At 46.3% G+C, this 21,677-nt stretch overlaps 1 protein-coding gene across 2 annotated transcripts; it reads right to left on the reverse strand.

The window, feature by feature from the left end:
- Positions 1 to 723: 723 nt before the first annotated feature.
- SLC29A4 (solute carrier family 29 member 4) lies at positions 724 to 20,088 on the reverse strand. Of its 2 annotated transcripts, none has more exons than XM_075565943.1 (13): positions 19,976 to 20,088; positions 19,139 to 19,237; positions 11,928 to 11,971; positions 11,507 to 11,669; positions 10,644 to 10,775; positions 9,642 to 9,755; positions 8,654 to 8,782; positions 7,537 to 7,611; positions 5,702 to 5,958; positions 4,482 to 4,605; positions 2,965 to 3,152; positions 2,404 to 2,644; positions 724 to 1,907 (listed from the first exon to the last, which is right to left on the reverse strand). In XM_075565943.1, exons 4-13 carry the CDS (start codon positions 11,652 to 11,654, stop codon positions 1,765 to 1,767), a joined length of 1,551 nt encoding a protein of 516 aa, XP_075422058.1. In that variant the 5' UTR covers positions 11,655 to 11,669; positions 11,928 to 11,971; positions 19,139 to 19,237; positions 19,976 to 20,088; the 3' UTR covers positions 724 to 1,764. The 2 variants fall into 2 exon arrangements, with proteins under 2 accessions (XP_075422058.1, XP_075422057.1); XM_075565942.1 differs by having other exon boundaries at positions 729 to 1,907; positions 5,693 to 5,958.
- Positions 20,089 to 21,677: the final 1,589 nt, after the last annotated feature.

Genomic DNA, 21,677 nt, shown 5'->3' on the forward strand with positions numbered 1-21,677 from the left:
CCATGGCAACGCGACATCACGTGACCCCACGTTGGTCATCCGAATGCGTTTGTGCACCCTTGCCCTAGACCATAATTATTTAATGAAAGCTGTATTAAAGTCCTGCCATGTGTGGCCCCGCGAATTGGAGAGAAAGCCGTGTCCATGACAATGGTGTATCCTTGGCGTTGTGGGCTTGCATGCAGTGTGGACCTATCACTAGTGTGGATGAAAAGATCCTGGTAATTAGCAGAGACAGGAGGCTTAAATTAGAAATGCAAGCGTGGGATGAGAATATGTAATTGTCCAGTAATAATTCTGGTTTATTATCTCTTGGCACACCGTGCTTTTACTGCAGCCAGGGTGGATTCTGGGTAATGACATATATATGAGAACACAGTGTGTCACTTTTTACTTATCCAATTTAACATGGAACCTTATGCCTGCCAATGGAAGATTGCAATAAGTATTTAACACGTCTGCATTATCTGAGGAGGAAGTGCTTTGGGCAGTTAGAAATGCTTGGCTGTAGCCTTTAGCATATTAATGTGTGTGTGTGTGTGTGGGGGGGGGGGGGGGTTCCAGGTCCCCCAGCCATGAACTGGTTAAATAGCACAGCAGCACTTTTTGTCCCATAATGCACCTCAAGATTCCCTGCCTCCTCCCTCAATAACACACAACTCATTGGGGTCACATGAAGTATTAGGAAGCAGGAGGGTGATTCAGAGTTCCCTAATATGTGTTAGATGCAGATGCAGCCCCATACTCTGCACCTTTCCTGGGTGTATGAATTTGTGCCCTTCCTAACTCAGAAATAACATTCATTGTACAGATCTGCACAGGACAGGCGCAGGGATCCTGTGAGCTAGGCTGGGGCAGTAAGACTGTTTGTAAGGACGTAAAATACTGGACCAAAGCAGACATTATGAAAGACACCAACACTTATCAAGGTGACACAAAGACTGGAGACTTTATCAGCTGAAGTTCAACGTTACAGAAAGGAGATCACATCCAACAAAAAGCACAAACGGTACAAAGAGCACAGTGCAGGAAGAGCAAACCCTGCGAGCTCTGAACTCGCCCTCCTCCTGTGTGGCATTCAGTGTTATCCCAGCGGGATGTGCTGCTTAAAGCGTGAATGAGATCGAGACGTTACCACCATACGTAGTATTTTATAGTTCATTGTTTGGCTTGTTATATCCAGTTCATGTGGCCATTGAATTCTAATCAAATGCAAACAGATCAGCACCTGCACCGATCCACCAGAACGTTTAGTATTCTAAAATGGGGAGGAGGACATGTCCCGTACTGTGCATGTCCCTAATACACAGCCTGACAATGTCACACATGGACAGGTTCACCCTGCTCCTTCCAGACCGACCTGCCAAGTTTCATTCTCCTGTTCCTCTGCCACCTGACGGGCCTCTCCAGAGCTGAGCACTAAGTATCGGTCTCTGCTGGACCAGCAGCGTTAAATCCCTTCAATGCATTGTGAGACAGGAGATAGGAGACACTTGAATCTCTCATCAAGCCACAGCGGGAGATGCTCAGGGCTTCACATGTGCACCTCTGCGTAATATGTGCGCGCTGCTTTGGAAACATGTCAAAGTTTTTGGCACAATCCAGACACCTCCTTGGGGGGGGGGGGGGGGGGGGCATCGGTGTCACTAGCAGTGGGGAGGGTTTTTTTTTTGGCACTTGGTTCTTGCTCCTCTGAGCTCATCATGAAAATGTCAGCAAAAGTCCCTGCGTTTCTAGTGGGAAAGCGCTGGGGTGAGGCGGAGCTCAGTATTCCGGGGGCAGGGAGCTGTTGTAGGTCTCTGTGTGGAAGCACATAGTGTGAGACGTACTGGCCAGGCTGTACGCAGAGTACGCTACGGCTGAGCCCAAGGTCAGTCCAGTCATGTAGGACACAGTCATTGTGTTTCCTGCAGAGCGAGAGGAGGAAAGAGTCATATATCAGAAGGGCAATGCTCACCTGCTTGGGATATGTAACCAAAGAACATGGTGCATTGTGTAATGAGGATGGTTATCTCTCTACACTTCCAGAGCTGCAGCTTCTGAGCAGTGCTATGGAACAGGCAGCCATAATCTCCCACGATTAGTTTGCGATTAGTTTCAGGACGGGGGCATTCTGTGTGGGCAGTGGACAGCAGATGTTCCCAATTCTAAGATCAGTACCTGTACCACAAAGCCACTCACTCTCCTGACCGTCCGTTTATGCCCCTCTGCACTGCTTAGATTGTAAGCTCTGCTGACCAGTGACTTTCCTCATTCATTACATGTGTTAACTACTGTATCCTCCTATATTACCGTCTTTACAGTGCTGAGTACACTCTCTCTGCTCTACTATCCATAAGAGTAATCGGACAACGTGCAGCTGGAGAGTTCAGCTCCTGGAGCTCTGCCCCCTCATCATCGTACCTGCCAATTCACGCTGCTCCGGGTTCACTTGTCCCGCTGCCAGGATCATGGGCACGCTGCCAAAGTAGCCGTTACTGATGCCCATGAGCAGGGAGAAGATGCAGGGCCAGGCGGGGTGGCTGAAAGTTGGCTTCTCATTCGGGTACACACACATTATAAAGAGTGGGATAAAAACCACCCGGACGCTGGAGCAGATGAGAAGATGGGAACCACGCCAGTCATAGGGCAGTGCTGCCAGGATCTAGGGAGAGAGGCGGCAGGTGAGGAGCTGGACTGGGCATGGGCGGAGGCCGTGTAGGATGTGTAGTGGGTTGGTAAGATGAAGGGCTTGTGGGACAATAGAGGTGGGAGGTAGGGTAGGTTTGGGGCTGTGCTTATAGGACCAAGTATGTGGGTGAGGGGAAGAGGGCAGGATAGACTGGTGGAGGTGCAGAACTGAGGGCATATCAGTGGTGAAAGTGGGTGTGGAAAGTATAGTGGGGTGTTGACAGTGTGGGGCAGATAAGGGTTGCAGGGTGCTTGGGGACAGATGTTGCTCGTATCCCAGCCTCTCAGTCTTACCTTCCCCACAAAGTCGGACAGGTTAAATATGGCCATGATCAGGATGGGAAGCCACTCCCCCAGCGTGCAGTTCCGAATCTCCGACTCCAGCCCCGGGAAGAGGCAGAGCGTGATGAAGTACGTCACCGCGATAGAGAGCATGTACGCCCAGATGACCCGCGACACGATGTAACGATGCAGCATCATGTCTTAAATATACATGAAGCGTGCAGTCAGCGTGTGCACCCGTGTTACATGTGTTACTAAAGCTCAGGGAACAAGCACATTGCAACTCGTTAGTAGAGATGGGCCAATCCGGCCAAATCCGTTTCCCCAATTTTCTCGCTTCCATTTTGCGGTGCAAAATTTCACGGACGGATTTGGTCGGTTTTAATCCGATTGGATTCCACAAATCCGTCAATGAGTCGCGGAAACCGCGCAGTGTATTGGCGATAATAATAATCATTTTAAAAAAATCCGCAAAATGCAAATCGCCCTTTTTGAGATTGATCAGCAGAAATCCGCGGGCCAACGGAACCCTCCGATCTGCTGCGGATCCAAATTCACCCATCACTCCTCGTTAGGGAGAGGGTTCCTGCTATGGGGGTACGCCATGAACTTTGGTGGGGGGGTTTACTATCTGTGAGTAGGGCTGCAGGCCGTGCACCTCTTTAACCCCGGCTGTGCTGAAAAGCTGTGTAATGCGGCAGGGATAAGGTTATAGGGTCCCATGTTAAAATGGACATGCAGCAATAGGTGACACTGTGCTCATTTGCATGTCATTACCCAGAATCCCCGGCTGCAGTGGATGCACTGTATGCGAAGAAATAATGGGGAAGGGCAGGGTTGCAGACCTGTCTGAGACGTGCGAGTGTGCTCACAAGTGATATTTTTATTTGCTGTAGGGTGGAGGGTTTTTGTCACTTTTTACCCACCATAACTTATATAATGCGGGTTTTTTTACTAAACCGTTGTCTCCATTCGGGAGTACGGCAACATATCATTTTATAAATAACAGTGCCGGGTGATTGATATACGGATGTCACGTGGGCAGAGACCTTTGAGGTATTGGAAGCACAGGACAAACTACATGGTGAAGGGAACAGGTGTGGCCCCACTTTACACCTGAGAATGAGTTACGACTCGCACTATTATCTCAACCAGGGGTGCGCAACTCCAGTCCTGAAGACCACCCAACAGGTCAGGTTTTAAGGATATTCCTGCTGCAGCACAGATGGCTCAAGAAGTGACTCAGTCTTCCACTGAGTCACCTGTGCTGAAGCAGGGATATGCATTTTTTTTTGTGTGTGCAAAAATCTCACAACAAGTATTATAATTCTGGTGGAAATTCGCTCAGTTCGTGTTTTTGTAAAATTGTGTGCAAAAGTCAAAATGTAAAGGGACGAAAAATCGTGTGTGTGGCAAAAGTTGCACAACTCTTCTCATGATGCGATACAAGTTTGCGTGTTGTGGCAATAGAATGATTCTGTGAATAAAGTGACTTTTCTGGGGCGCGCACAAACTCCGGAGTCACCCACCTCTGAAACTTGGCCAACTCCGCTTAACTTTGGGCACGGAACTGTCAAACCTCACGTAGGTGCCACCGCCCGCTAGGTCCGAGTCTGGACACTGGCTGTTCTGTGGGGAGTTGCCTCCGTTCTCCTTCGCGGGAGTAGAACAGGAAAGAGTCAGTGTTGCTCATTAATTAACGCGCTACAGCTCGTTCGCAGACAACGCTGACGTACAGTATTTATTAAGCTGATCTATTGACATAACGCGTCGGGAAGTTGGGGAACAAATCACAGGTCGTTAAAACAAAAATACTGAACATTCATCTGAGAGATAAAGGACAAATGAGCGCATAGCAAAGTGGCTAATTAATCCCTCCCCCCACCCCCCCCAGGCATGTTGTATATTAAGTAGAACGAAAGGTGTAAAGAACAGGGCTCCACGGATTTTAAATACACTATTTATTGCCAACAAAATGACTTGACGTTTTGGCCACACGTGGCCTTTCTCAAAAGCAAAATACACAGATTCCCAACACGCTCGCCCCACCCCACTTTCCAAGTTGGCAGGTCAGTTTCATTTTGCCAGGTTTGCGACAGATCCAATGTGATCATTCTTCCTGTAATTATACAGGTAAATAAGAATTGTAACCCCGGTGAGTGTTAGGACCTGCTACGGTCATGCCTTGTAAGTGGCAGCAGGCTTAAGACGCTTTGGCCAAAGAGTTAAACTAAATGACCCTTTTTACGAGAGATATAAAGGTATTTTTGTCACATTGGAAGTAGCTTTGGGCATTTTTGTTTTTTGTTCTATACTTTCTCAAAAGCAGAATGGCTTTTGAGAAAGCCCATGTGTGGCCGAAACGTCAAGTCATTTTGTTGGCAATAAATAGTGTATTTAAAATCCGTGGAGCCTCGTTCTTTACACCTTTCGTTGAATGTTGGATTATCACAGAGAATCCTGAACCTGGAGCACCAGTATTTGTATCTTATATTATTTCATATATTTGGTGTGCAACAGTTTCTCTATATTAGTATATTAACTAGCAGCATATGATTGACATTAACATTACCTGTTATTTTATGGCGTCAACATATTGCCCAGCGCAATGTGAGATGAAATAATATATGTGACATGTGGAAAAGGTAACGTGTATGCGTAGTACGGTTGTTAAAAGCAGAAGGGCCCTAATGTTCAGTATTTGTGAAGAATCATTTCCCCTGGACTGATACAAACTTACAAGTCTTACTTCCTCTGCCACGGCATTGTGATGCACTCGGTAGCCAAAGCTCTGCTGTGGAGACCCCTTAGCCCGTTTGGCTCCGTCCTGGGTCCGGGCCGTGTGGTACTGGACGAAGCGCGTGCGCCTGACCAGGAGGTGAAGCACGAAGCACATGAGCTCCATGGTGATAGAGATGAAGAAGAAGATGACGGTGCTCTCTTTCTCTGACGGGAGTAGCAGCTTTGTGAAAATGCGGCTCAGGGAGATGACCACCCCAGCGGTGCCTGCAGGGAGAGACGTGGGTGAGTGTATCTGGCTCGGGGAGATGACCACCCCAGCGGTGACTGTAGAGAGAAACGTGGGTGAGTGTATCTGGCTCGGGGAGATGACCACCCCAGCGGTGCCTGCAGAGAGAGACGTGGGTGAGTGTATCTGGCTCGGGGAGATGACCACCCCAGCGGTGACTGTAGAGAGAGATGTGGGTGAGTGTATCTGGCTCAGGGAGATGACCACCCCAGCGGTGCCTGCAGAGAGAGACGTGGGTGAGTGTATCTGGCTCGGGGAGATGACCACCCCAGTGGTGACTGTAGAGAGAGATGTGGGTGAGTGTATTTGGCTCGGGGAGATTACCACCCCAGCGGTGCCTGCAGAGAGAGACGTGGGTGAGTGTATCTGGCTCGGGGAGATGACCACCCCCGCGGTGACTGTAGAGAGAGATGTGGGTGAGTGTATCTGGCTCAGGGAGATGACCACCCCAGTGGTGACTGTAGAGAGAGATGTGTGTGAGTGTATCTGGCTCAGGGAGATGACCACCCCAGCGGTGCCTGCAGAGAGCGATGTGGGTGAGTGTATCTGGCTCGGGGAGATGACCACCCCAGTGGTGCCTGCAGAGAGAGACGTGGGTGAGTGTATCTGGCTCGGGGAGATGACCACCCTAGCGGTGACTGTAGAGAGAGACGTGGGTGAGTGTATCTGGCTCGGGGAGATGACCACCCCAGCGGTGCCTGCAGAGAGAGACGTGGGTGAGTGTATCTGGCTCAGGGAGATGACCACCCCAGCGGTGACTGCAGAGAGACCCTAGCGGTGACTGCAGAGAGAGATGTGGGTGAGTGTATCTGGCTCGGGGAGATGACCACCCCAGCGGTGACAGCAGAGAGAGACGTGGGTGAGTGTATCTGGCTCGGGGAGATTACCACCCCAGCGGTGACTGCAGAGAGAGACGTGGGTGAGTGTATCTGGCTCAGGGAGATGACCACCCCAGCGGTGACTGCAGAGAGAGACGTGGGTGAGTGTATCTGGCTCAGGGAGATGACCACCCCAGCGGTGACTGCAGAGAGAGACGTGGGTGAGTGTATCTGGCTCGGGGAGATGACCACCCTAGCGGTGACTGCAGAGAGAGACGTGGGTGAGTGTATCTGGCTCAAGGAGATGACCACCCCAGCGGTGACTGCAGAGAGAGACGTGGGTGAGTGTATCTGGCTCAAGGAGATGACCACCCCAGCGGTGACTGCAGAGAGAGACGTGGGTGAGTGTATCTGGGTCAGCGAGATGCCACCTCGGTGAATCCTGAGAAAATCCTGACCCCGTACCACAGTGGTATAAAAGAAATGCAGAAGGATAATTCCAGACCCGTACTTGTAGAACACTTTTTTTATTTATTTTTTTTAATGTATTTTTTAAAATATTACTGGAATGTGAAAATAACAAAATACAAAGAATATCTACACAAATAGGCCTACATATAATTAGAAGAAACACTGATCAATAATAGACAATAAAGCTGTTTATATACAGTATGTTAGAATAAATGGAGAATGTACCAATCGAATGAAAGACAAAGGAAACATTCAAGTGACACTTACTTTCCCCGGTCATTACCCCTTGGGTGTAACGTTTGGGTAACATCCCAGTGTAGCCATAGAAACTGGATTGCTGCACTTAAGGGGGTATGGGAAATAAACAGAAAGCAGGTACATTATAAGCACATCCTCCCCATTAAAGAAAGATCCTGCAGGTCAGGTCTTCAAAAAGTACAATGTACACATCGCTTTTTGTATGTCCTGTATAAAGGAACATCTCTTCTGTAGGTTTCATATATAGGAACATCTCTTCTGAATGTCCCGTATATAGGAACATCTCTTCTGTATGTTCCATATATAGGAACATCTCTTCTGAATGTCCCGTATATAGGAACATCTCTTCTGTATGTTCCATATATAGGAACATCTCTTCTGTACGTTCCATATATAGGAACATCTCTTCTGTATGTTCCGTATATAGGAACATCTCTTCTGTATGTTCCATATATAGGAACATCTCTTCTGTATGTTCCATATATAGGAACATCTCTTCTGTATGTTCTATATATAGGAACATCTCTTCTGTATGTTCCGTATATAGGAACATCTCTTCTGTATGTTCCATATATAGGAACATCTCTTCTGTAGGTTCTGTATATAGGAGCATCTCCTGTATATCCCGTATATAGGAACATGTCTTTCATATGTGTCTTAAAATAACAACATGCTTACAGTGTCATCAACAAGCAACATTTCTTATTTGCATCTTGCTTCTCACTTTTATCTTGTGTGTAATTGTAATTCTATTATATGTTCAGAGACCCTGGAATAGCACCGGACTGCACAGAGATATAGATACATCTCACAGCTCACTCATGCTCTACACAATTATCTTTCTGGAGTTTATGACTCATACAGCCGCTCTTCACAAAAGCCGAAAAAGTCTCAAAACTCTTTCTACATGTAATATTTCTCCTACGCATAATAATACAATAATATGCACACAGGCCGGCATGTTTGGGGACCCGCCAGACATACATGTGCTCATAAGTATTCTTTACAGTAATATACTTTGCAATAATATAGGACAACACCACGCACTCGCTCTCGCTCTCTCTCTAATGATGTTCTTAGGGCAGCCTTACCCCTTCCATTATATCATGCAGGTAAGATGACGTACCTGTGCAGCCAAAGGCCACCACCCCCACGGACACCAGGTTAATGGCGTAGGACTGTTTGAAGGAGAAGAGTTCAAGCCAAACATCACAGATGCCAACGAAGAGCAGAGGCCCGAGAGCAAACAGGTATCCTGCCGGGAGTCACAGAGAGGGGAGTTCGGAGAACAGCAAAGCAGAGACTCTTATTCTAGCAGCAGTGGAAGCTGTGAGTGTCCAACACAGAACATTATACTATTTATTTACACTCTCCCACCACAGATAATCTCCTCAAGCAACTGAGAAGAGGAATATAAGGTATCCTTTGTTCTGAATCACAATGAGATTAACCTAAAATATTCATTTAAAGCTGCAGACCAAGCACTATCCTACATGTGTTTTTTTTTTAAATAAATAATTTCTGTACTATGAGAAAATACTTGTAACATTTGTTTTTGAAAAACAACTCTGAGTTGCATATTTAATGTATTATAATGTAACAAGCATTTTTTGGTTCTATAGCAACCATTTACAAAGTCACATCTTCCTCTTCTGAAACAGGCTGTGGCACACCCGTTTTTGAGCCCTGCCCTCTCTCTAGCAGGGCACCAATTGTATCTAGTGACTGCCTGGTCACATGATCTTCCCCACAGAACTTTGCATCTTTGGTCCTCTTCTGCTGCACTGACAGCCATTTAGTGAACCCCCGAGCCGAATCTTCACCGATCGATCACAGGAGAACGGATCGTTCGGCAACAGCTAATTACTTATCATTGTGTGGATTGTGTTGATGCACATATAAAAGGGGAAAAAACAAATAAAAATCCGGTTGCTTGAACTGCTGCTTTAATTTGGATGTATTCTCCTGAGACACAGCCCAAAATGAAATGCTTCGTAAAATACAGTACAGCGATGTGGTGACTGCATGGAGTGCAGAATCCCACCTCCCGTTAATGGTATAGCTCGGACACGTCATCTTCCCCAGTGACACACAGAAATCCCGCTCCGACTCACCCACAGTGATCCGTGTGTGAAGGGTCAGCAGCTCCACCAGCGCGTTATTAAGGATAACAGCAGCAAGAGCCACAAGGATGTACGTCAGGCTCATATCAAACACAATAGAGGTCCCTGCAAGCAACAACATCTCCCATCATAAGCTTATCCACTTCTATGTACAGAGAAAAACCAGCTGCTTGTTCTAACAAACTAAGAGCACCCACAGATTGTGTTATTATCAGCAACAGGAAACGACAAGCAGCACAAGCACCCACAAGAACACCCTCTATGTGTATGAAGAAGAGATTTGTGAGGTATGGAAAGCTTATGCACACATATATATTCATGTACAGTTCTTATGCTTATGCTATACTGTAGATCAGTTTTTTTCAAAAGGAGTTCCTAGAAAGCCTTCAGTTCTCCTGGCATCCCTATATGGCTCACTGCAATTTTCAGGTAATTTGCAAATTGTACCAAATACAGAAGAATTTACAGGGGATTGAGTGAGAGGAAGAATAGGGGGGGGGGGTTGAGTGAGAGGAGAAGTGGGGGGGGGGGATTGGGTGAGAGAAGTGAGGGGGAAATTGAGTGAGAAGTGGGGTAGGGGGAATTGATTGGAAGGAGTTAAGTGAGAGGGGGATTGAGTGAGAGGAGGAGTGGGGGGGGGGAATTGGGTGAGAGAAGTGGGGGGGGAATAGAGTGAGAGGAGGAGTGGGGGAAGAATTGAGTGAGAGGGGGATTGAGTGAGAGGAGTGGGGGGGGGGGGCTGCAGGACAGTGGCCTGCACAAAATGTGTGCCCGTTTATTGTCACGCCTGAAACAAAGGTTGACCCCCGTGTGCCAGCCCCAGCTTATATTGTTTTGTGCATTCACCTCTTTTTGAGTTCCCGTAGTTTTGTGCATTCACCTCTTTTCGAGTTCCCGTATTGGGCCAGTATACAGTATAAGGCATTGCATCCTTTTGCTGCCGGGATAATGATGTGAGGGAAGGATTCCCGGTGGTTCAGCGCTGGCACATACCTGGATATTTCTGGTGCAGATAGTCCACGTCTGTGATGAAGCTGTTATATGGAAGGAGGAAGCCTACCCCCGCCAGCAGCATTGCAAAATATATCCCATGGTATCGGTCCTGGGGCTGTGGGATTTCACAGGCTGTATCATAAAAGCAGGGAGAACAGACCGGTTACTGGCACCCCAATTCCAAGCATTGGGGATCTGTGGGGAGGGTTTGGGATGAGATCTGCCCATATGCTTCTTACACTTAAACCTCGGATCCCATTTGATTGTACACTTTTATTCTAGGCCAGGGGTGGCAAACTCCTGTCCTCAGGGCCCACCAACAGGATTTTAAGGATATCCCTGCTTCAGCACAGGTGGAGCAGTCATTATGAGTGAGCCACCTGTGCTGAAGCAGGGAAATCCTTAAAACCTGACCTGCTGGTGGCCCTTGATGACTGGAGTTGGCCGCCCCTGCCCTAGGCCTCTGACCCTGCAGCTTTTGCTCAATCCCCTCAATGAGTTTGCAGTAGCAGTATCTGTATATGTTTGTTTATAGCACACAGTGTACACAGAGTTATGTAAGCATAAGGAGTCCCTGCTGCACAGAGCTTGCAATCTAATGTTGTGTGTGAGGCACAGGGAAATCACTTCCAAGGTCACTAGGATGCAAACCACGTTCACCCACTTCAAAGATGGGGACATTACCACTGAGCTACTCCTTCAGAGTCCTGTTACTGCATCTGTCCCTACCATCTGTGCTGGGATATTGTGTCATGTATCCACTACTTTTTCTCCAAGAGGTCCCAGCCACTCTCCTCCTTGGTTCCAATTCTTCCCTCCCTGCAGGCTGCCCTTGCGATCCCTGCACACACTCCCTGCCTTACCTGGCTCCATGAATGTGAGGACTCCCTTCGCCTGCAGCTCCTCTTCCTCCAGCTGATAACTGTCGAAGCTGAAGCTCATCACCACGTTCCCCTCTGGAGTCACCGCGGGGCTCACCTCCCTGACACGATCCCCCCTGACTGAGCGCATCGTTCTCTCTCAAAGCTGAGGAATGTACAACCAGGGAGGAGGAGGTTAAAGGACCTCGTACCTCAGGCATCATATCCTAGAGTGTCAGCTCTTCAGGGAAGTGATTCCTTTGTATGTAAATCGAATGGGAAAGACTCAGAATGAGGGTGTCACATTTTCGTGTGTTATTCAGTGGTCAGTATTGTCCTGGCAGTTTGAACGTTTGCCACATATGGACCAGTACAAACCCGTAAACTAGGACATGACACCACACCCTGACCCTGCACCACTCACCCTGTATCCCGGGGCTTCCAGTCAGCACCACGTCTCACCACGTCCTGTGGAGAGGAGCACACCTGTCAAATCATCTCATTCATAGACTATCCCTGATAAAAAGCAACTGACCTGTGAGAATCCCCCAATACAATATGGACATACCCTTCTGTATTCTGTTAGTGTACCTTCTGTATCCTGTTAGTGTACCCTTCTGTATTCTGTTAGTGTACCTTCTATATCCTGTTAGTGTACTCTTCTATATCCTGTTAGTGTACCTTCTATATCCTGTTAGTGTACCCTTCTGAATTCTGTTAGTGTACCCTTCTGCATTCTGTTAGTGTACCCTTCTGTATTCTGTTAGTGTACCCTTCTGCATTCTGTTAGTGTATCCTTCTGCATTCTGTTAGTGTACCCTTCTATATCCTGTTAGTGTACCCTTCTGTATCCTGTTAGTGTACCCTTCTGCATTCTGTTAGTGTACCTTCTGTATTCTGTTAGTGTACCCTTCTGCATTCTGTTAGTGTACCCTTCTGTATTCTGTTAGTGTACCCTTCTGTATTCTGTTAGTGTACCCTTCTGTATCCTGTTAGTGTACCCTTCTGTATTCTGTTAGTGTACCTTCTGTATCCTGTTAGTGTACCCTTCTGCATTCTGTTAGTGTACCCTTCTATATCCTGTTAGTGTACCCTTCTGCATTCTGTTAGTGTACCCTTCTGTATCCTGTGACTGTACCCTTCTGTATTCTGTTAGTGTACCCTTCTGTATCCTGTTAGTGTACCCTTCTGTATTCTGTTAGTGTACCCTTCTATATCCTGTTAGTGTACCCTTCTATATCCTGTTAGTGTACCCTTCTATATCCTGTTAGTGTACCCTTCTATATCCTGTTAGTGTACCCTTCTGTATTCTGTTAGTGTACCCTTCTATATCCTGTTAGTGTACCCTTCTATATCCTGTTAGTGTACTCTTCTATATCCTGTTAGTGTACTCTTCTATATCCTGTTAGTGTACCCTTTTGTATCCTGTGACTCCCTGTATCTTCAGGCTGTAAATGTTACAAACACATTAAAAAAAACCATCTTGTTTTACCAAACCCCATCCTGTTCTCCTTTCCTCTTTCCATTTGGTTGTCTATCATTTCTATTGATTATTGGTTTGTTAATCACTTTAAACCACCTGACTCATTCTCTGTAAATGTTTATTTATATGGACATAGAGAAAACAGACTTTAAGTACCGAAGAAATACATTATAGTGGAAGCCATTTTAGTGGCCCACAGAATATTTACATATGTTTTTCTTATAGAAGCTTCAACAATTTCCGTTAATAGTGAGCCAATGAGCTGCCAATTTGACTGATGATTAAAAGAAAATGATTCTCTTGCAGCCCCAGCCCCCAGAGCGCCTCTGTTCCAATCATTAAACAGGAGTGGAGATAAACGTCTCTGGTTTGTCTCTGTTGCTGTCCCTCTGAGGCAAAGGCCCAGCTGAAAACCCATGAAACACTATAACTGCCAGCTCTGTGTTAGAGAATAACAGGTCCGTGGATGGTGTCTGTAGTTTATCGTGGCATTGTATGCCTTTCTATAAGGTGCACACATACTAGTATTTGTTTTCATATCTGTAATATCTAATGCTGTCGTTATCCTTTATTGTTCAATAGATGTGCCAGTGCTCTATGATTTAAAGATATATTTATTACGGTTTAGAATGAAAGCCGGGGCGGGCAACTCTAGTCCTCAAGGGCCACCAACAGGTCAGGTTTTCAGGATATCCCTGCTGCAGCACAGGTGACTCAATCAGTGGCTCAGTCAGACTGAGCCGCCTGTGCTGAAGCAGGGATATCCCTAATACCTGGCCTGTAGGGTGACCCTTGAGGACTGGAGTTGGCCGCCCCCTTAATTCGATGATCAAACAACAGTTATGTGCTATCGTTTCTATAATTGACCCCTTCCTGCTTCATTGTTATACTACAAATAACATTACCAGCCACAACGTGACCATCATTCTGTGCTGGCCCTGCAGCATCAACACAAAACTAGAAATGCCATGTGGGATGTACCAGGTGGCAGAGGACCGCTGAATTTAGGATTACGATGGAAACCAGCAAAGGGATCATCTAACTGAGGTCAGAAACAGAATGTCCCATTTCCAATCGAACCTCAACCAGAAACCCAAACCACTTCCCTTGCGAGGTTCATGAAGGGGTCTGTGTAACAAGATCCTGAAAAGTCCACCTTAGGGCAAGTTCAACTTGTAGTATGTTTATCTCTGTCAAATGGAAAGAACTTCTTAACCAACATTAGAATCTGCAGAGCCACTTGGCCTCGTGCCGTATTAATATTATTAACATCACCATTTATTTATTACGAGAAGTTTTCTGCAGAGCTGTACAATGTGATGTGAGGACATATATATCACACACATATACACACACACCTTCCCTCAAATCCCTATCTCACTACCTCAAAGTGGCATGAAGGTGGCAACGGGTGTTCAGGAAGATGTACAGTGGCACTTATGCTGAACGGTTTAAACATACAATGAAAGCTTGAACAATATATAAAGTGGAAGAAGTATTTGCAAATAGCTAAATGAGGCCGGCATGGTAAGTAAGGCCTCAACCCCCAAATATGGAACACACCAAAAAGCAAAGGCCTGCATTCTCCTGAGGCTGGAATGTCCCTGGCTACCTACAACTGCCGGACTCTCTCCAGTGAAACAGCGCTGCAAGAACTGGAAGATGAACTTGAAAAGATGAAATGGGATATTCATAGTGTGAAACGTGTTAGAGTTATAGCCATACTCCTCCATGTTCTTCACCTCCAATAAACATTCATTGTATTATCACCCACGCTTAGCCCCAGACTTTTTCGGTACACGCTGTGCTCCGTTTTTTCCTCTCCACACACAAATCTTTTCTGTTTACATTTGGACTGGATGCACGCATCAAAGGACGGTACACACCAGCAATGACGACAAATATCAGCAATGTGAGTACAAATCTCCTTGTTTTCATGAGGATTGCAGTGAAGACAATACACTCTAGGGTTATTGCCTTCCCAAGGGGTTTACTGAGTCATCACTGTTTTAACACAACAGCTGTTGACTCGGGTAATACTCCCTACATTGGCATATTTTAATGAATTCTATCAAATCCATTAAGTTCAACTAACTGGTGTGTTACAGATACCTGTGCTTTGTCCATGTTGAGAACTTTATTCATATGATGATGTTATCCGTTATTCAGACGCACTGATACCTGAGATTTGTTCTCTATGGTTTACTTAAATGTGTGTGTATCCATCCTACCGTCCGTCCAGCGCTGACTCCTCCTGATGGAAGCTGGCAACACTCACAGCCTCTTCTTCCAGGAGTGATATCACTTCCGTCACCACTGACTTCCGTCTCCAATCAACTACATTCATGCCGCTAAAGAAGTTTCATTTCAAAACTGCCAACGTTTTATTACAAAATGGTTTTACCAAAGCGAAAGAGCAACCAGAACCATCATTCATAAGAGATACAGGCTTCAAATAATCCTAGTGTATGCTCCAACATCAAGTCACAGAGACAACGAAGTGGAAGACTTCTAGCATGAAATCAAGCAATTTAACAACAAAGGAAAGGATCATCTCAAGATCATTATGGGAGATTTCAATGCCAACCAGAAGGATGAACCATCAGTTGGTAAGTGTGGTTACGGTAACAGGAATGAACGTGGGGACAGATTGGTAGAATTTGCAGAATGTGAAAACTTCTACATCATGAATTCCTTCTTCAAGAAGAATCCAAATAGAAAATGGACATGGAGTGGGCCCAATGGAGTCCAGAATGAATGTGACTCTATCCTAACACGAAGCACGTGATTGAAGACTGCACTGTCCTTAACAGTAGAGATGGGTGAATCTGCCCAAATCGTTTTTCTGGATTTTCTCGCATTTTCCTCCCAAAATCCGTTTCGCAGTGTAAAAAACGCAAACGGATTCGATCGGTTTTAATCCATGCAAATGAATCAAAAACCACCATTGGGATACAATCCGCTGACGTATTTGTAGAATCTAATCTACTAAAAAATACTTAAAAATCCGCCACCGGATTGCTGAATCCGCGGATTGAATTCTACAAATCCGTCAATGGATTGCTGAATTTACTGAGTGTATTGGTAATAATCATTTGAAAATCCGCAAAATGCGAAATCGCCCTTTTTGAGATTGGACCACTAAAATCCGTGGACCAACGGATCTGGCCGATCCACTGCCGATCCACTGCGGATCCAGATCCGCCCCCAAAAATTCACCCATCTCTACTTAACAGTTTTGAAACAAGGAGTGATCGCAGATTGGTTCGCTGCAGATTACATCTGAATGCTATGTTGGAAAGAAGAACATTTATTAAATCCAAAAACTATAAGCCTAAATAACCCCCAGAATAACAGCAAAGAATTTCAAGCAGGACTGAAAAATTATTGCAGCTTGCTCAAAATGCATGGAGACCCTTTAACAAGCGATTATTAAGATCTTATGAAGATTTTAGTTGAAAGTGCCGGAAAAACTGGAGGAATCGCTAACAAAAAAAAACAGGACAAGAAAATAGCTGAGGAGACAAAACAATTAATGAGGAGACGACAAGAAAAGAAGCATTCCCAAGAACAAGAACTGAATATGCAGAGCTGTGCGAGACGATCCACAAACGTACAACTCAAGATGTAAGAACATGCAACTGTGATATGGTGAGGAAGACTATGAAAGATAACAAAAGATTAAAGAAGACGAAGCAGCGAGTTATGGTTGGCAAGAAGCAAATCATTGCACTCAAACATGATGATGGATCAACAATAAAAGACTGTGCAGGTCTCATACAGAGTTGAGGATTTCTATGTGAAATTGTACAGTATGAGATCACATATAACACAGGATATATACTCCAGCAGAGGTAGAGTGAGAAGAAACTACCAATGAGGTACCACGCATCTATCCAGAAGAAGTGACAAAAGCAATAAAATCCATAAAGAATGGGAAGACTCCCGGGGAAGGTGGAATTACAACTGAAGTCTTGAAAGAAGCTGGGGGAAGTAGAAAAAAAACCTTGCAAAATGCTTTACATGCTGCTTGAAGAACAGGAAAATCCCAGAGCAATGGAGTAACATCGTAATTATCCTCATCCACATGAAAAGAGGCAAAGACCTGAAGAACTACAGACCAATCCGTCTACAGTCGTCACTAATTGGCTGCAACAGACACTAGACTTTGTCCAGCCTAGAGAATAAGTGGGATTTCGCAGTGGATACAAAACAATGGACCCCATCCATGTCGTGCAAGAAGTGATTTCCCGAAGTAATGAATACGATCTACCACTGAGCTTAGGCTTTGGATATCTGATGTATACTGTAAATAGTAAGGTATCCTGAGCTCTCACTTACTTTATTATACAGAGAACAAAATAACGAAGCATAGAGAACAGAAAAACACGAGGCCCCCCCCCCCCCCCCACACACACACACACTGTCGCCCCCCCCCACAACACACAACACACTACACACTACACCACAATATACAAACACAGTACTCCCCCACAACACACACACACACACTACTCTCCACAACACACACACTATTCCCCCACAACACACACGCACACACACACTACTCCCCACAACACACACACTATTCCCCCACAACACACACACGTGAACGCAGGGAAAAGCCCACCGAGAAGCAGCGGACATAGTGGGACAAGGAAGCTACTGCGAGGGACACCCCCAGAAAACCCAGAAGAACGAAGGGACAGACGTCGGGAGACTGGGTCTGAGAGGACTAACCACATGTGGAAAGCTACTCACCCATGCCTTTGTGAATAGACGTTTGTGAGTGCATCCATTTTGTTTTATTTATTGTTATTAAAACGTATTATGCCATGTTCCTTTTTATCTATCTTTTTTAAGCATCTCTTATTGGCTGCTGTGGAAGTGCACACTCTATCTCCAGTGGGATCAGCACATCATTCCACTGACTGCTGGTCGCAGTTCACTTCACATCTTTAACGTGATTAATACATGTAAGTGCATGTGTGTGTGTGTGTGTGTGTGTGTGTGTGTGTGTGTGTGTGTGTGTGTGTGTGTGTGTGTGTGTGTGTGTGTATATATATATATATGCTGTATTGTTTTTATCTCCATGAGTTTATACTTTTTTATGGTGAGATTTTTAAGGAGTTTTGTATGTAGATTGTTATTAGACTGTTTAGAGCTTATCATTTTAGCCTAGGGTCGGGTACATTGGATATTGGTGCCTCCCCCTTAATAAGTGAATTTAGGTATCTATTGCCAATACCAATACCTCTTTATTTCTGTCTATTTTTCTCCCCATATTTACCTAGTGGGTCGATGGACTGAGTACATGCGCTGGAGGACTCCCCCCTTTTGTATTTGACAAACACACACACACACACACACACACACTACTCCCCCACAAAACACACACATACACAATCACACACACACTACTCCTCCACAATACACACACACACACTACACCCCACAACACACACACACACACACACACACACTACTCCCCCACAAAACACACACATACACAATCACACACACACTACTCCTCCACCACACACACACACACACACACACACACACACACACACACACACACACACACACACACACACTACACCCCCACAACACACACACACTACTCAATCACACACACTACTCCTCCACAACACACACACTACACCCCCACAACAAACACACTACTCCCCCACAAAACACACACATACACAACACACACTACTCCCCAACACACTGTCCTTCCCCCCACAACACACAGCCCCTCCCTAAGAAAACACAGCCACTCCCCCCACACACATTGCCACTCCCTCAGTCACACTGTCACCCCACATACACTGCCCTCCCCACACACACAAACCCTAATCCCCCCCACACACACATTGTGTGTGTGTGTGTGTGTGTATGTATGTATACATATACACACATACCATTCACCCTACCCCTTGCTGCTCATATAACTGAGCGCAATATCACTAATCACATTAATATGAATTTAAGATAGATTTTATATATACATCTGATTTATTTCCCGGATCCTTGTGATGTATTCTGCCCCATCTGCTGACCGTCCTGTAGCTCCCCCCTCCTCCAGCCCACCCCCTCTTGGTGCCCTGCAGTCTTTCCCTCTTAACCCCTCCCCCCCCCCCACTCACCTGCAGACTGCTGCCCCAGACTCGGTCCCGGACCCCCCCAGGTAGCTCAGTGACACCATTCCAGGGACACAACACGAGCAGAGAGAGAGGAGACCCGGCCTGAGAGTCGGGGGGGAGGGGGGGGGGCAAGTGGTGGGGTGGATGAGAGGAGAGAGAAGGCAGAGACAAGACAGTCATTACCGCAGACTGACAGGGAATCAGCACCAGGGACAGCTCCTATACACACACAGAGAGACAGCTCCTATACACACACAGAGAGACAGCTCCTATACACACAGAGAGATAGCTCCTATACACACACAGAGAGACAGCTCCTATACACACACAGAGAGACAGCTCCTATACACACAGAGAGATAGCTCCTATACACACACAGAGACAGCTGCTATACACACAGAGAGATAGCTCCTATATACACACAGAGAGACAGCTCCTATATACACACAGAGAGATAGCTCCTATACACACACAGAGAGACAGCTGCTATACACACAGAGAGATAGCACGCGCACACACACACACACACACACACACACACACACACACACACACACACACACACACACACACACACACACACACGGAGAGACAGCTCCTATACACAATACACACAAGGAGAGACAGCTCCTATACACAATACACACAAGGAGAGACAGCTCCTATACAGCGAGAGAGAGAGGGGGAGGAGAGATACAGTTCCTACGTACTCACAGAGATAGCTCCTAAACACAGAGAGAGAGACAGCTCCTATGCACAGAGAGACAGCTCCTATGCCCAGAGAGAGACAGCTCATACATACACAGAGACAGACAGCTCATGTACACACAGATCTCTTACCAGTCCGAGCTCAGCACCAGGATAAGTGACAGCTTTACACAGAGAGACAGCACAATCCCCCTCACGAGAGACAATAACATACACAGCAGAGACAGTCAGAGAGGAGCAGAGAGAGAGAGCTCCCAGCCCCGCCTGCTCCTCTCCTCCCACACATCTCATGTCAGATACCATTATCCTGCAGCTGCAAATAACCCCCTCAGCACCTCCTAACCACTGAACCCCAAATATCCCCCGAAGCTCCTGCTAACCACTGAACCCCAAATAACCCCACAGAACCTCCTAACCACTGAAACCCAAATAACTCCCATAGCTCCTCCTATCCCTGAACCCCAAATAACCCCCACAGCACCTAACCACTGAACCCCAAATAATCCCCACAGCTCCTCCCAACCCCTGAACCCCAAATAATGGCTACAGCTCCACCTAACCACTGAACCCCAAATAATCCCCACAGCATCTCCTACTTGCTGAACCCCAAATAATCCCCACAGCTCCTCCTACCCCTGAACCCCAAATAACCCCCACAGCTCCTCCTATCGCCTAAAACCCAAATAAACCCCACAGCTTCTCTTACCCCCTCAACCCCCAAATAACCCCTCCTGTGCCCCCAGTATAAGACTCCTCACAACAGGGGCAGCTCTGTACCATCAGATTTAGAATTGCTGCAGTTTTCTTCCTGCTGACCACAGTCTTTGGTTTAAGGCTTCCTGATGATCTGTCTCTGTAGTTACTGTCAGGCAGGAACAGTGTGTAAATAAAAGCTGGATGGATCTTTTCCCAGTGAGGAGGAATATTATTCTGATTCTGTATCTAAATGAGCTGATGTATTCCTTTTTAATACTTTTTTTATACCGCGTTTTTCTATAGAGACTTCCTCTCTGTTATTTTGTTTGGTCATACAGTACTCTCACCATGTTGCAAATTAACGTGCAATGCTCATGTTTCAAACTGAACAGGTTTCGGTGATATTGGCTTTCAAAATAGCCCTTGTATATTGTGCACTTGGTGTAATTATTGATCCGGTTATTTATTAGTCTATAGGAAGGTATGAAAGCGCTCACCAGTAAACCATATTTGTGACGTCTGGTATCCAGAGTAAAGCATTGTCCTGCGACTTTGGTATGTTCAATAGGAGTCTCTCAGCCTGAGGCCGCAATTATAGTGGCGCCGCGCACCACCAAAACAAATTAATGTTGTCCAATGAGCGCGCACATAGTGCGCGTGACCAACGCATCCCAGCGCGCTATTTTTTAAAAGACATTTAAAATTGTTCTTGCCGCACGACGGCCGCATCACGTGAACGGTTCAGCCAATGAGAGTGAACCGCTCACGTGACATCATGGCAACGCCTCCGCCACACCTCCCTGTCACCTCCCGATGACTCCAGTGCAGGTTTGTACACCGGCAGGATAATCTCGGCCTTAATGTACTGTACTTGTGATGCAACGATTAGTCCAGGGGTGCCCAATGCCAGTCCTCAAGACCACCCCCCCTAACAAACAGGTCATGTTTTAAGGATATCCCTGCTTCAGCACAGGTGGCTCAATCAGTGGCTCAGTCTTCGAAGCTGGGCTGAAGCTGGGATATCCTTAAAACCTGTGCTGAAGGATGCATATCCTTAAAACCAGTCCTCAAGACCCCCCCAACAGGTCAAGTTTTAAGGATATCCCAGCTTCAGTACAGGTGGCTCAATCAGTCCCTG

This window comes from Ascaphus truei, chromosome 11 (assembly GCF_040206685.1).
Source record: "Ascaphus truei isolate aAscTru1 chromosome 11, aAscTru1.hap1, whole genome shotgun sequence".
Lineage (NCBI taxonomy): Eukaryota > Metazoa > Chordata > Amphibia > Anura > Ascaphidae > Ascaphus > Ascaphus truei.

What these genes read in the sequence shown, in the direction of transcription:
- SLC29A4 (XM_075565942.1), bottom strand. Translation starts at nt 11,654, where the DNA reads ATGCGCTCAGTCAGGGGGGATCGTGTCAGGGAGGTGAGCCCCGCGGTG. An exon ending in GGTGGCCTTTGGCTGCACAG is followed by an intron (nt 7,612 to 8,653) that starts GTACGTCATCTT and finishes TACCCCCTTAAG; the next exon opens with TGCAGCAATCCAGTTTCTAT. An exon ending in AGGGGTAATGACCGGGGAAA is followed by an intron (nt 5,959 to 7,536) that starts GTAAGTGTCACT and finishes CTCTCCCTGCAG; the next exon opens with GCACCGCTGGGGTGGTCATC.